Source organism: Pungitius pungitius, chromosome 8, assembly GCF_949316345.1.
Source record: "Pungitius pungitius chromosome 8, fPunPun2.1, whole genome shotgun sequence".
In the NCBI taxonomy this organism is placed as follows: Eukaryota; Metazoa; Chordata; class Actinopteri; order Perciformes; family Gasterosteidae; genus Pungitius; species Pungitius pungitius.
In genome coordinates, this window is record NC_084907.1 from 21,608,285 (window position 1) to 21,622,775 (window position 14,491).

At 42.5% G+C, this 14,491-nt stretch overlaps 1 protein-coding gene across 2 annotated transcripts in view; it reads left to right on the forward strand.

The window, feature by feature from the left end:
- The window catches only part of ca16b (carbonic anhydrase XVI b), an 83,083-nt gene that overhangs the window by 45,299 nt on the left and 23,293 nt on the right, over window positions 1-14,491 (forward strand). For both annotated transcript variants that reach the window (XM_037490035.2, XM_037490036.2), the window contains exons 4-7: window positions 2,851-2,999; window positions 9,493-9,588; window positions 11,468-11,534; window positions 13,743-13,900. In XM_037490035.2, coding sequence (XP_037345932.2) covers window positions 2,851-2,999; window positions 9,493-9,588; window positions 11,468-11,534; window positions 13,743-13,900 — 470 coding nt within the window. The remainder of the gene's footprint in view (window positions 1-2,850; window positions 3,000-9,492; window positions 9,589-11,467; window positions 11,535-13,742; window positions 13,901-14,491) is intronic.

A 14,491-nucleotide genomic window follows, 5' to 3' on the forward strand; every position in this document is an offset into this window, starting at 1 on the left:
GGTTCCCTTGTGTCTTGACCCGCTTTCAGTCTGAGCCGACTCGCTGCCATTCAGCCTGTATTCCTCAACAAAACATTTCTCAGTAAAATTTCAAACAACTCTTAACCAAATTCATGGAATGGTGAGGCCCCCGGGGACATTAGCATTGATCAAGGATTTACTTTCACACACACTCCCCTTCTCTCACTGGATGTGGTTCAAGGTCTTTCTGGCTTAGTTTCTAATTCCTGCTCTCCTGCAGGAGGGTTCACACAACCAGGCCAGCATTTTTAATGAAACTCCCATGATCAGCCAGCATCCCCTTGCCTTTTCCCTGTGATGCAGACGGGATTACACTAACTCAACAACAGGAAAAACACCGTGTCGTACCAGCGCTCTTGCGGATCTGCAGGTGTTTGGCCAAAAATTGCTCAATCGTAATGATGTGATGGTAGTTCTTTGGTTGCCTAATGCTTTTAGTCTCCGGGAGCCCCCCCCCCATCTGAGACGTTATCCTTCATACCGTGGGCCATCAACTTAAGCAGCCCTGGCATATTAATACTCCCGGCAGATTCTTTCATGCCTCACGAGAGGGGCTCGGCTCATCTTTTATCACACACGATTCTACTTTCTCCAGATTCCCCCCCCCCCCCCCCCCCCCTCTGGATCCCACACAAGATTCTCCCTGCTAGTAACCACGCATGCCGATCGGTTTCACTTATCTTGATGTTGTCCATTCCCCTGTGCGGTTCATTGTGTCATCAGCGTAGCGACTGTCTGTCTGTTTGTCCTCGTGGTTTCGCTTTGTGCGGTTTGATTAAAAGGGCTGAGAGGGCTGACTTTTGGTCTCAGCGGGTGGGAGGATGGTAATACGCCTTGTCATGGCCGTGTTTTGGATGTCCCGAATAACTGAAGAGCTAATGAAGCTTAAACTCCCCTTTCCGTGACACCGCTAAGTACATTTACAAATGAGGAAGCAGACGGGTCCGGACTTTTAAGGGGAAACATCTCACGAAAGCAGAAATGTCTGTTTCAAGAAATTATATTGCTTACTATCAATTTCGAAATGTCGTTAAAATCTCTTGAAAGCCACTGCAGGAAGTGCTCAAACTAGTAACAATGATACATTTCTCATTAGAAATCACAGATTTTTTAGTTAATTTACCTTTTTTTTTGCAGAAGGAGCGACATTTATAAATGTTGGGTCATTCCCTCTGATTACGCTGATTGAGTAAATAACAATTCAAAGCAAAAGTAGTCATTTTCGTTGGTACCGACTGAGGTTACTCATGTATTCATGTGTTTCAGCCTCCAGATCGTAGGCTTTTGAAAAATAGGGGAATACACAAATAAAATGAAATTAGTAATAGCAAGCTAAAGGGGAAATATGCAGATCACAGAACGTTATTCTTTCTTAGTCTTCGGGGTTCAACAGGTTATCTTACACTGAATATATATATAGATATATATATATAGATATATATATATAGATATAAAGCCCATTGTTGAACAATAAAATCAAGGGAAATTGTATGTTATAATTCTCCCATCACAACCATGACCTTTCATACAGAGGGTATTTACACTTTTAAACACAATGATTTAGCAGTTAAATGTAAACAAAATCCCTGATGAAGTAAATGTCATAGAATATTTTAAGTGCCTTTGTTCATAAGCTCTTGCAGTCATTGTTTTTGAAGTCATATTCTAATGTGTACATTAATGGTACTCACTTACTGTAAATGCTTGGATAATGCATTCACGGGACATTCATTACAAGAACTAATAGTGTCACAGCATGAAAGAAATGCTGCAATAAACACCTAATTACAACGTTTTCTGTAACAAAACGTCAAACCTTTGGCCATTTCCAAACTGGTGGTAACCTCGCATGAGAGACAATTCTAAATGCTCGCCATTCTACAGCTGAAGGGACGGCAGCACAGCGTTGCAGAAAGCTAGCCGGTGGGTGGAGAAGATAACAAAGCCAGAGAATTCCATTATGTCTTCCTAGTGAACCATGCAGCAAGTTTAAGAGAAAGTGGCTTTGCCCGTAGCTGCTCAGCACAGCTCCCCACGGTCAACCAATGGGACTCCAAGGCCACTGCAAGGGGCTGGTGGCGTGCGCAGTGGCATCATCGTGAATGTGCCCCCCAATGACTTTGTATCTAGCAATGATGATTCCCCCCCATAAAGCATCCTACAGAAACAAATCATGTCAGCCTGTGGGTTGCCAGGTAGCTAGTTTCCCTCTCGCTGATCTTGCATCCCTCTGAGCCAAGATCATTTGTGTAATAGTTTGAAAACAAAACCTTGTCTGTGCGCAAGGCAGCTTGGGGATCATCAAGGAAGTTGCAAAGTAGCCAAGGAAGTGGGGAGTCTGTTAACGTATGCATTAGCAACCGAAATAAATCGGTGCTACTTTGCCACCCGTGCCAAGTTTTGAGTTCATAGCAACAACGTCACAGGGGGAGATTGTGTCTGATGCACAAATTATTCAGTGTCTGAAGCAGGTAGAAATGTCATCGTGTCGCGATATTATAGAAAACATCAAAAGATTTGTAGATAACAAAGTTCATCGTCTCTGGATATCAAGCTGAACGCCACAGAGGTGCAATGGTTTATTTTGAGATCACGCAATAATTGAGTTGTCGTCACAGAAGAGAACAGATGAGTTTGGTTTAATGAGATTGAGGTTCTGATCTTACAGATATGTAGTTGTGTCGATAACGGATCCCAGCGAAAACGGTGCCGCTCTGAGCTCCTGCAAAGTCACATCTTTGACTATCTTTCCCTGCCATGGCTGTACTTTGTTTTCCTTCTTTGTTTGATTGCATCTTTTCCTTTTGCTGTGCCCCTGTTTGTCTCCAGTTGCTGTCCTCCTGAAGGATGACTACTTTGTAAGAGGTGCTGGTCTGCCGGGGCGTTTTAAGGCTGAGAAGATGGAGTTCCACTGGGGCCACAGTAATGGGTCAGCAGGATCGGAACACAGCATTAATGGAAGAAGGTTTCCCGTAGAGGTAAAGTATCACGTCACCACAAACCACGCCATGCCGATCCATAATTGTTCATATTGAATATAGGGGCCAAATGCAGAAGTGAGGCAGTGCATTGAAATCTCCAAGAAGCGTCACTGGGTTGAATCTCAGTGTTAAAGACAACACAATTCAATGTGGTCTAAAGCAGGTTTTTGCTAAATGGTGGCCTCATAAATGATACCGAAAAGGGGCCGATTTAAAAGTCAGAAAACTGCTGATGTCATCATCATTATTGGAAGCATAGAATCCAGCAATCCTGATACTTGGCAGACTAGAGACTAGCGGTGTGGCTCTTTTAGCCTCTGCTGCTTTGACCTTGACCTTATTTTCTTTTCTTTTTTTTTTCTTTTGTTCCCTAACTCCATGTGCAAGTAAAAAAGAAAATGGAATTACTGGACAACCACTTTAAAACCTCAAGACTTTTTCAAGAAATGAAAAACGGTTCAAGCAACAAATATAAAAAAAACAATAAAATGGCTTCTATTTTTCAAAAGATGCTCTTAATGGTCAGTTGTTGATGAAAATACAACAATAACATATTTTGATATTCTTTCACAGCATTTACAATAGAAAGTCTGAAAAATGTCATCAATGAAAGCCAAGTGAAAGGCACTGAGGAGAAGTAAAGTTCGGTAGACTAGAGTTTAATTAAAGATAAAGCACAAAGCAGAAGTTTGGACCGTTCCTGCTCTAAAAGGGCTTTTTGCACAAGGTCACAACCCATTTTTCAATGTAATGTAAATAAAGGAAAGCAGAAAATAAATTTGCGACCACTCTTTGTAGCACAGATACAGAAGGGTATTAAATCCAAAACCTTTTGCCATTATTTATTCTGGCTCTTGGATTAAAGCAGAAACCCTTCTATTTCTAAGTGGTGCAGATAATGAATTATTAGTGCCTTTTACAGTGTCATTATCTGAAATGAATTACCGAATGTGTGTTACACCGACTTTCTGTGGGATTATAGCATTTCTTTTTGTATCCCCCCTAGTGTCAAACACCAATAATTAGTGTAAATATGACAGTGTGTGAAAACAGGAAACGGCTGTTAGTGGCTCCTATCTCCAAACACGCAGCTAGCGTCCCCCTGTGTTTGTTCCCCGGCCTTGTTCTTTGTGGCTCTCTATGCAGGCAAAGCTTTTGATGCTGAATGGCTGAGTAATTAGATTTATTTTTGCCACATCACTTTTTGTTCAATGTAGTGTTAAAGGCCACCGAATGATGTGCGGCCGTTATGAAGCTGTCGTGCGTATGGCTCCCGTAAGGCATGCCTCAAAATAAGACAACGGGATTCTCTTTGACGACCAATTTAGAGAGAATCGTGCCCTTTAGATTATTCATTCATAAATGGACAACATACAGTTGTAGCTTTGAATGTTTTTGTGTGTGGTCCAAGGTTTTTGCCGCAGCCTCTGTGTCACAGATGGATGGATTCCCAGGTTTGTGTGCTCGCGATTTAAAAGGAAAAAAGCTCGCTTCTAATAAGAACCCAATGAGGAAAACAGCTTAAAGTAGTGGAAACGGTGTGAATGTAAACCTTGACCAGTTGAATCAAAGGAAACGGATCAAGACTAAAACAAGATCACTGTGTCCAGTACAGTAGAAAACCAAATAATAATCCTGCCCATGTGCATGAACCATCGAGGTTAAATGACCATCGGTTAAAATCCATTTTAGAGAACACAATTGGGGAATAGAGAAAGAAAATATAACGTGAGTGTTGTTCTGGAAGGGTTCTTTCCGGTTGCTTTAGAGGGTTTTTGCTCATGCATCCGTGTATTTCCTGCTTTAGCATACACAGATGACTTGACAAAAAGCACTGACATTATCTTTCACACCATGAGTGACCCTCTTCTCGTCCTATTCTACCTGCTGACACGGCCCTCACAGGAGTTACCTGACATACAGTGCGATGGGGTTGCGGCTTTGTAAATGACACCATGGCGAAATGCTCTTTATTAGCGGGGAAAAAAAGCTTAATAACATACAGCCACTCCTGGCAACCTATTAGTCACATCCTCATGAGAAATGCATAGTCTGTGCTACAGGAAGTACAAAAAGTAATATTCCATCCGCCTATCCGCAAAGACGCTTCCTGTTAACGACATGCTGTACATGTGCACCATGTGGGCAGGAATAGCACTGCGTGGGAGAACTGTTTTTTTTTTTTGTTGAAATTATTCTCTTTATCAATAGTTTAGACTGCATATATCAAACATGATGTATCATTTCACTCTCTGATTCACAAGTTGCAGGGGGGGAAATGGAATGATGTATGGTTGAAAGGGAACGTGGTTCTGCAGAATCGAGCCTTTGGCCATTCAACTTTGTCCATTTTCATATTCATGCCGTGACAGAGTCTGATTCATTTAATGTTATGTTACATCTGACACGGCATGCGCGGGAAAACTGCACTGTTTCATAAACGTTTTATGTGTTTAACACGTGCAGTGATCTCTCGCCGCGGATGTTGGCTATTGTTTTTTGTTTTGTGTGTCTTTTGTTCTCTCCGAGTCGAGCGGCATGACCTTGAAGGTTGACCTCGGGGGGGCTTTATTTGTCTCTGCTAAACAGAGACCGTTTTCCAATCTGCTGTCTAATTATCTCCCCACTTCAAATGATGCGCATGGCGCCCGAGGTTACTCCTAGCGCGGCGCACAAAGCATTTATTCCTTTGGCCTGAGAACGAAACCTCAAAAATGGTTTTTACACCTCCTTAGAAGCTTGAAAAACACACATAGTTCACACACACAGAGGCTGGAAAGGGAAGAACAAGCTGCTCTATAGAGCGGCTCCGCCTTCTGCAACATGGTCATGTAAAAAGAAGAAGAAGAAGAAGAAAAAGAAACTGCACAGCCTTTGGCTCTCGAGCTTGACATTAATCTAACCGCGGTCTCCTCCATGAGAGTGAAGTAGAGAAATCGTTAGGTGGACCACCTGTTCGCTCAAACAGCACAATGAAAAATGAAACAGCGCATTTCTTTTTCGGCCTCGGGACACAATAAGGAGATATTTTCAAATAATATATTAGGGTGTCACCAAAAGTCAGATTAATTATACATGGGTTACAAATCACACCGCGGAAGGGTACACAAAGTACTGCGGATGTATGAACTGTAAGGAGTGAGTGTACAGTGCGTTACACAGAAAGAGGAAAGCAGCTCCTGAAAGCATGCCTGCAGTTAAGAGTAATGGAGGTGGATGTGGCCACCCTGAGTGCTCAGCACACATGCTAAAAGTAGAGAGCACAGAAAGGACTATAAATACGGCAAAATAATTACAGAATCCCCATCAGTGGTGTTGGAGAAGCAGAGAATTGCTTCGCCCAACGCTAGGGGCCAAGGATGCAATATCCGAGAGACGCTTTTTCTTCATCTTCTAGTGTTTTGTGTACTTGCACGTGTTAATTTGCAGTGAATTAAGCTCTCGGGGTCACGGCGGACCAGAGAATAACGTATCTTTACACCACCTGACTCGAATCAGGCAAATCGTACAAATCCTCAACATGACGGACATGTTTTAATTAGGGCTGTCAAAAATAGCGCGTTAACGGCGTTAATTAGCTGTTTGTTGTTAATTACGTCAATTTTTTTGACGCATTTCACGCATGCGCAGTGTGACAAATTATTCAGGTCCGGAAAGAACCTCTTCTAGGGAATGCACTTCATCCTATACAACACATTACTGCCACCTGCAGGCATATGTCAGGCCGTCAGGTTCAGCAAGTTGTTTGCGCCAGAGACCCGCTCCCCCCCCCGTTCTCGCGCAGCAGAACAGAGAAGAAGAAAAGCTCCGCCCAGCAGATCAAGAGCAGCGCTGTTCTGAAACATGCGGAGGAAGAGAAACCAATGCGATCTAAATCCTCCCAGGTATGGGAATATTTCACACTGAAATGGGGGTGGTAGCGGATTTCTTTGCAGCGCCAGTCGTTCTAATCGCCGCGCTCGACTTCAAGGTGTAACCTTTATTATTGTTCGGTCTGAAACGGCGCGCCCAGTGACGGGTGGTGCAGCAATATTGTTGTTCGGGTGGAAATCGGGAGAAAGGTCGGTCCGGGAGATTTTCGGGGGGGGCTTTGAAACATCGGGAGGGTTGACATGTCTGGTCATGTCTGGTCATCGCAGGAGCACAAACTCGCAGCAGAGTGGGATAAACTGCAGAGGCTCGAGACCCTTCTAGAGCCATGCAGGGAAATCAGTCTGTAACTTATCAAATAACATTGATTTGATTATTTTCTGGAATGAATTAAAAAATCAAATATCAATAACATATATTTATGTAAAAAATAATAATTATGATAATAATAATGATAATTATGTATCTGTGTCCTGTTATTTATCTTTAGTATGCATTTCAGAAAGAAAAAATGGTTAGGATTCAGGTGTTAATTAATCATGATTAATCCACTGAAAATTCTGATTAATTTGATTAAAATTTTTAATCATTTGACACCCCTAGTTTTAATACGTGGTCGTGTTTCCACACTCGAGGCTTTCTGCTTTGATGTTGCTCCACTGGGACTTGTTGTTTGTTTACTGGGGAGTTGTTTACCACCATTTAGTTTAAGGAAAACAGGAAAACGTGCAGTTGTGTAAATCTTGTAGTGAATCTGTGTTATTTTTCACGCTGTATGTTATTTTAAATTGACATGGATTCTGATTTTATTTGTTTACTAACCCTTAATCCACTTTCATCCTTTTCACTTGAGCTCTCCTGTTTCACGTTTCTTTTCAGTATGTGAAAACACCAAGTTAATGTCTCACTGCAGTAACATGTACTGTACACGTGCTGTAGCACCAAACCCAGATAACAGGAAACAACAGAACGCTGCACTGTTGTAAAGTGAGAAAAGAAGAATACATTTGTGCTGCTGAAATAGATCCAAAACCTCTGTGCTCACAAAGTTATTTCTTGTAGTTTGTTTTGGGGAATCGGGTCAAACGCGCCTTTGAGTTTCACCTGTTTGTGCTTAAATGCAACTTGTGAACGCAGAGCAGCTTTCCCACTGCGTGTTTGCACTCACTTTGTGGAAGGTCTGCTCCACAGAAAACAACTGGAGGGGAATTATGAAGCTTGAATAATTGTTTTTCAGGGCCTAAGCCAGCAGTCATTGTTGTTGTTTTTTTTTTTGTTGGTAGCCACCATTTTGAGATTTCCTTTAGATATTTCTCTGTACAACAGTACGGTACTTTAGCGCTCACTAAAACAAACATGTCTGAATTATTTAGAGAGCTTAAAAATGAGTCCGACCACCTGCCCGTCCTGCTTGAAATCCCCCAAATTCTGGAGATATCTCAGGATGTGACAGAAGTTTTCTCTGAGAAGACGTGGCAGCTCGTCAACAACAAACAGCCACCGATCAAGTCCTCCTCATTCATTTCACCAACGTTTCTCTTCACTGGCGCCGATGAAAGTGTTGGACAGTTGAATATCACGTTTTCCACTGGGCTGTTTAATAAGAGCAGGTCATGTGGTCATGTGTCACTGAGTAAATGAGGCCTGGGGGGGGCAGCTTAATCAGGTAATGTAGTTAATAACATCTGAAGGGTGATGAATAGCTGCAGCTCTTTCTTAACCTTTTAATGCCTTTTAAGGCTGCAGTTAAAGGAAATCTAAAGAAACTAATTAACTTAAATGATCTGGATTGAGTCATTTCGGACCTGTTTCAGGCGATTGGTATACAATTAGGGATTTATCAATATTTACACGCTTATTTATTCTTGCTTTGTTTTTTTTTTACAGCCAGTGGTGGCAGCATTTTTTTTTCTTTCCCTCTCGTAATTTTTCCTTTTGAAAAAAGAAAAAAATGCAAGCATACCCTTTAATTAAATCCACATGGAGGACCTTTTTTTTTATTGGCAATTAACTTGGTTCAGTGGCATGAAAGGGTTTTTCATTTTAAAGAGGCTAGAGTCAGCGAGATGATGGACAGCTCCAATTGCTACTTTTAGAATCATTTGCCGATTTTGATCAGCACTCCCATAATATGCCTGCTTTGAAAAGAAAGGAATGGAAATGTATTTCTTATCGGCGTATGATTTATTCAGCGTGTGATGGTTTTTCACATCATATACACGCACCGCAAAGCTTTTTTACTTCAAGTCAGTCGCAATGTTGTCTGTGATTCAAGGTAATTGGAAGCAATGATTACAAGCGTACGATTCTGTTAGATCTCTCCACAGGAGAAGGGCACATTTTCTCCCAGATGCTTGTAACTTATCTACGTGAGGACATTCGCCCTGAGGAAAGGGATACTGTATTTCTCCCAACGTCCCCCCCCCAAGAGTGGCAGAACACAAAAAGGAATGACACAGATAATGGTAGATTTACAGGAGTAATAAATACACCCTTTTTCCTGCCCCTCCACACTTCTTTTCATCAGCTCGTCAGCATTGTGTCGGAGTGATTGATGGCAGGACCGCTCGGTTCTCCCGGTCCACTCCTTGAGCTGCTTATGCTCTGTTTCCCATCCCAGATGCAGATCTACCTCTACAACGCAGACGACTTTGACAGCCTCAGTGCTGCCATCAAGGAACGACGCATCATTGCTGCCATCGCAGTCTTCTTTGAGGTAAGTGTCTCTTGGCCTTCAGACCTGGTGTGCACTTCTACTCACAGCGTACTTGAAATTTTTGATCGGTAATAGCAGCATGGCTCGAGTGCAGTGATATTGACTTAAACCCCCCCCCCCCCCTCTTAGGGTGCCAGGTGGTCCATCGACCATTCTGCAATCCAATATAAAAAAGATTAATTGATTCTCAATGGGATTTATTTTTTACTTTCAAGATAAACAAGATGGCGGAATGCATAAAAAGCCCCCGGATCGCCTGTAGGTTTACAAAGCACCGCAGCACGGCCTCATCGTGTCACGAGCCTGGTTCTAGGTCTGGTTAAAACGTACATACTTTGTTAGGTCAGAAGGTACTAGTCACACTAGTCTTGTTGAGGAACTGGCCTTCATGTTGTATACGCTTTGTCACAGGATTATTGAATGACTTTATTTACACAAACTATGCTTACCACTAGCCAAACCAAGAAGATGAATGAATACATTTAACAAGTGCAGATGAAAAGAAAAAAATAGGAAATATAAATCAGGATATAAATCATACCAAGGAAATCAGACCCTATAGGGGAATTATAAGGAAGATGGGTGTAATTATAGTCCAATTATAATCTGATGAAGATGTGAATATGATGTTTGATGTTGATAAATAGTTATTATAAATGGTCTTTAGCACCTGTTTTGTGATCACATAGTTTACATAGTTACTTTTTTGGCATTCTGCAGCACATTGCAGGTTTCTCATTGAACACATTGTTGCCTGCAGGTCTCTACACATAAACCTAACGGACGGATGAATGGTCCTAATTTCAGTTAACAGTAAAAACACCTGAGAGATTTATGAACCGTGAAAAAGCACACGTTACACTCCCGATTGTTAGTAGCAATCTCTTTGCAATTGATGGCAGGCAATCAATGTGGGCTAACCTTTAGCTTAAAAGCACACAGGCAAGGGTCAGCTCGCAGGAAGAGGGCGGCAGGAATGGGGACACAGGTGTTTGTAATGTGGGCCTACTCTTAGACACTGATAAACCACGTGTGTGCGTGCACCTAAATGCCTCCGCTGGGCCCTGACACACCAATTGCTTACTGCAATTAGGGCCCGCATGCACAACCCGCTGAATAGCACTTTACAGTGAAAGCGTTTTTAAGCGGGCACACGCACATTGGCTCAGATTTAGCATTTCTAATCAATGAGGAGAGTTCTTGTTTGGCTCCCCAGGGGCCTATTAATGGCTTCTAAGGTGTGCATATTATCCACATTCAGCATTCACTTCCACACAATTATTCTCCTCTGACTGACCTGAATTAATGTTCAGCAAGGAAGTACTGGTCCCTGCAGCCCAATACTCTTTTGTCCATTCCTGTCTCTTAAGTAGGACATTGGAGGTATTGCAGGATGGTAGCTAAAGAATAATTCTCTTGTTTTCACTCTGTTAAAGGAACTAGCATAAGTCCTTTTAACGAAAGACAGAACCACCACTAGTGATAGTCCTCCCCTAAAATAGATAACATTATTAACATAATTATGAAATACTGATAATCAAGGTATTTAATGGTGAACGTCACAATGAATGCACTTTAATCCGGCACAACACCAAGAGCAGCCGTGCCGTAAATGACCCGGGGACCGAACGTGGTCATCTGTTACGGTGACCTTTAGATTCTCAACCCAAAAAATCAACATGACAGACTTCACCATTACAAATAATTGAGCCATTGCTGGAATTGGTGCTATATTTGTATTGTATCGTGGAGATGTTGCCCTCATTGTGTCCACCTGATGCATTTTGCTCATATTGATTGTCCTTAGTTGCTATGTTGGATTATTGCTTGAGTCTTGTAATCCCTTTTGTAATCCTTTGTCTCTGGACATTTCCTGCAGCTGGGTCAAAAAGACAATCCAGCTGTAGAGCCCATCATCCAGGGCTTGAAAGGCGTTGTGCATCATGGTAAGCAATGCATATGTGTATATGTGTATGGATGTATGTATATATATATATATGCTCTTTATTTAATAGTTATCCAGTGATATATTTTTTCTGTCAAACCCAAATCCTTTTGACATGAGAGAATACTATGAGAATTCAATTCATGTGGGACATTCAATCCGCTTTTAATCTTTTGAAGATCACCCACGAACATCAAAATGAACAATCAACTTTGTCGTGACATTGCAGATATTGTGTTCCTGCTGTTTCCCCCTACAACAAAGATTGATCCTCTTGCTTTCAACTGCGTAACCATCGGTCTGAATTATTTCCCAAATTAGAGACTAAACACAAGAAATGAGCAGAGTTTAACTTCAAAAGGATGCCAAATTTGCAAGATACCGCCTCTCCTTTGCTTATGCAACTGCACAATGGGAGACCTCTGAGGAGCCTCACTTACCGGGGAAGAGCTATTAATTACATCTGAGCCTCAATTAGACAGCACTCCGTTTAATTCCGCTCAGACATGCACGTGTAGATTGTGGCCCCTTAACTCCTGCAGGGGCTCGTATTCAAACGTAAAATGTTAAGGTCTTGTTTTTTTTTGTTTTTTTTGCGTCCGTGACAAATGATTTAAACTTTGTGCCGCGGCGCTGCGTGCGTGACATTCATCAGCAGATGATATAACATCGTTTGCTAATCCTTCACTGCATCTGGGGACTGTTTACACTGACATGCATGGCATACTACACAAGCAGCTGCTGACGGTCATAACTGTGTGTGAGCATACACTGACAAGGACAAGTACATGAATGGGGAAATATCATTTAATTGCGCTGTATTCACGCCGGTTTCACATGACTGGTGGCGGGGCTTCATTGGGCTTCATTGGGCTGTTTATAATCAGATTTCCCCACTTTCTGGAGATAACCGCATGGTGTCGTGCGCTCGAAAGTTTGGGACTTTGTAGGCGGAGAAATAAGTTCTACAACTTTCTGAACAAGTGGGAAAAAGACACGCGTGTGGGTATAGAAAAGCTCACTCTGACACCAGTGGAGAATCTTAAAAAGCATGTGAATAGGCCCGGGATTCAGTAAATGGGTCGCTTTTGTTCAATTCAATTTCTACACTCAAAATTCCATTGCAGTAATTGCAGTGAAGAAATTGGCCCATTTTCTGATTGGCACATTATCAGCTGGGAGGCCATTTCACCTGGGGTTTTAATTTCACACAGGTATTTTAGCTCAACCTTTCCTTCTTTTTTTTCCATAACCTTGGTACAACATGTTGGTTCTTTTCTAAATCTGAATCTGTGTCAGCCGCTGAAAGAGTCTGAGCCCTTCACAGATGTTCGTGCTACCACCACAGTATCTCTCATCTCCCCAGATGAGAGAGCGCTCGGTGTGGCTGTGGGTTTTTTTGGACTCACTTCCTGCTGGCTGCTAAATGCTTCTCGCCTCCTCTCCCGTTAGGGCGGTTGGTTTTCCGCTAGCTCGTTATCCCGCAGTCATCCATCCATCAGCATCTCGGCGGCCCACGAGCGATAGGGCACGTACGCTGTCTGAAGACGGGGAGAAGAAAGGCTGTGAATACTGAATTTGACTTTGAGTAGGGATGAGGCATGGGGCGAGGCATCCAGTAGTCCTATCAGTCGCATCGCCCCCAAAGCCTCTGCTTTTTTTTTTTTAGATAAGTTAATAAGCTGTGAGATATTGGATTTGACCTAAACTTGGCTTTATTGGGGGGTTTTCACCCAACCAGCCCACTTGCAAAGGATGAAGGGATCTTCTTCTTTTTTTTTTTTTTTTTTTACACGACCGTGCCTGGTTCTGATCACAAAGGATTGAACAGATCCGGTAATCGTTTGGATCTGTCTTAATCCCTGTGGCCCGTGCGACAGTTGTCACACCCAACAGAGCAGCAAACCTCCCAGCCAGAGATCAGCTGTCAGAGCTGGCCATTTTATCTGACTCGCCTTCCTCTGCTCCTTTTTTTTTTTAAAGAGGACCAAAGGGAGATCTCTTGAGTAAAGAGATCTGGCCGGAGGGATAACAAGTTGTGAGGCTTTTAACTGCTGTCACCATCATTCCACTTGTAGAGGCTTTACCAAAGCAGTGAAGATGCCGCGGGGACAATGAAACAACCGTTTGAAATGCAGCTGACGATGTTCAGGGTTTCTAAGCAAGGCTGGTGAAGAAGGTGGTGTTTTTAATCCTCCCCGCTACCCAGAAAAGGAGACCAACCTGCGGCCATTCGTCCTGAGGGATCTGCTGCCATCGTCCCTGGACAGTTATTACCGATACACCGGCTCTCTGACCACGCCGCCCTGCATCAAGGTGGTGGAGTGGATCGTCTTCTCCAGGCCAGTGTATCTGTCCCACTCACAGGTGCGTTAACTTCTCACACACACACACACACGCTTAGATAGCTATATTTCCATTTGCACACATTTAGTGGATCACTTACTGTTGAACAGTATCGGCGTCTCATCTACCTCTTCGTTCCTCCCCAGCGCGTCTCCATATAAAACCATAGCGGCCTATATAGTGGATGAGTAAGCAGAGAACGGGTGCCAATTACTGGCATTTAAATGAAAATGTGAGATAACCTTTATACACATATCATGTTTTTGAGTCTGACACCGCTACAATGCGGTCTTGAATAGAAGCCTGCCGCCCACGGAGGCTGGTTATCACACTATTGCACTTGTTAAAATGCAGAAATGTTCAAAAATGTAAATTCATTTAAATTATTGCAGTAAAGGTTTAACACATGATAGCTATAAAATCTGGTATTTTACAGGCTTCACTTATCTGCCTTAGAGCATTTCTTTTTTTATTTGTAACTTGCTATAGTACTAGTAATATATGCCAAATCATACCCCATGCTTTTTGCTGATCCCATACACCATTGATGCATCTTTTATCCATACAATTCTTGGGCTGCTCCGCTGCATATCTTCCAAAGCGCTCGGTCCT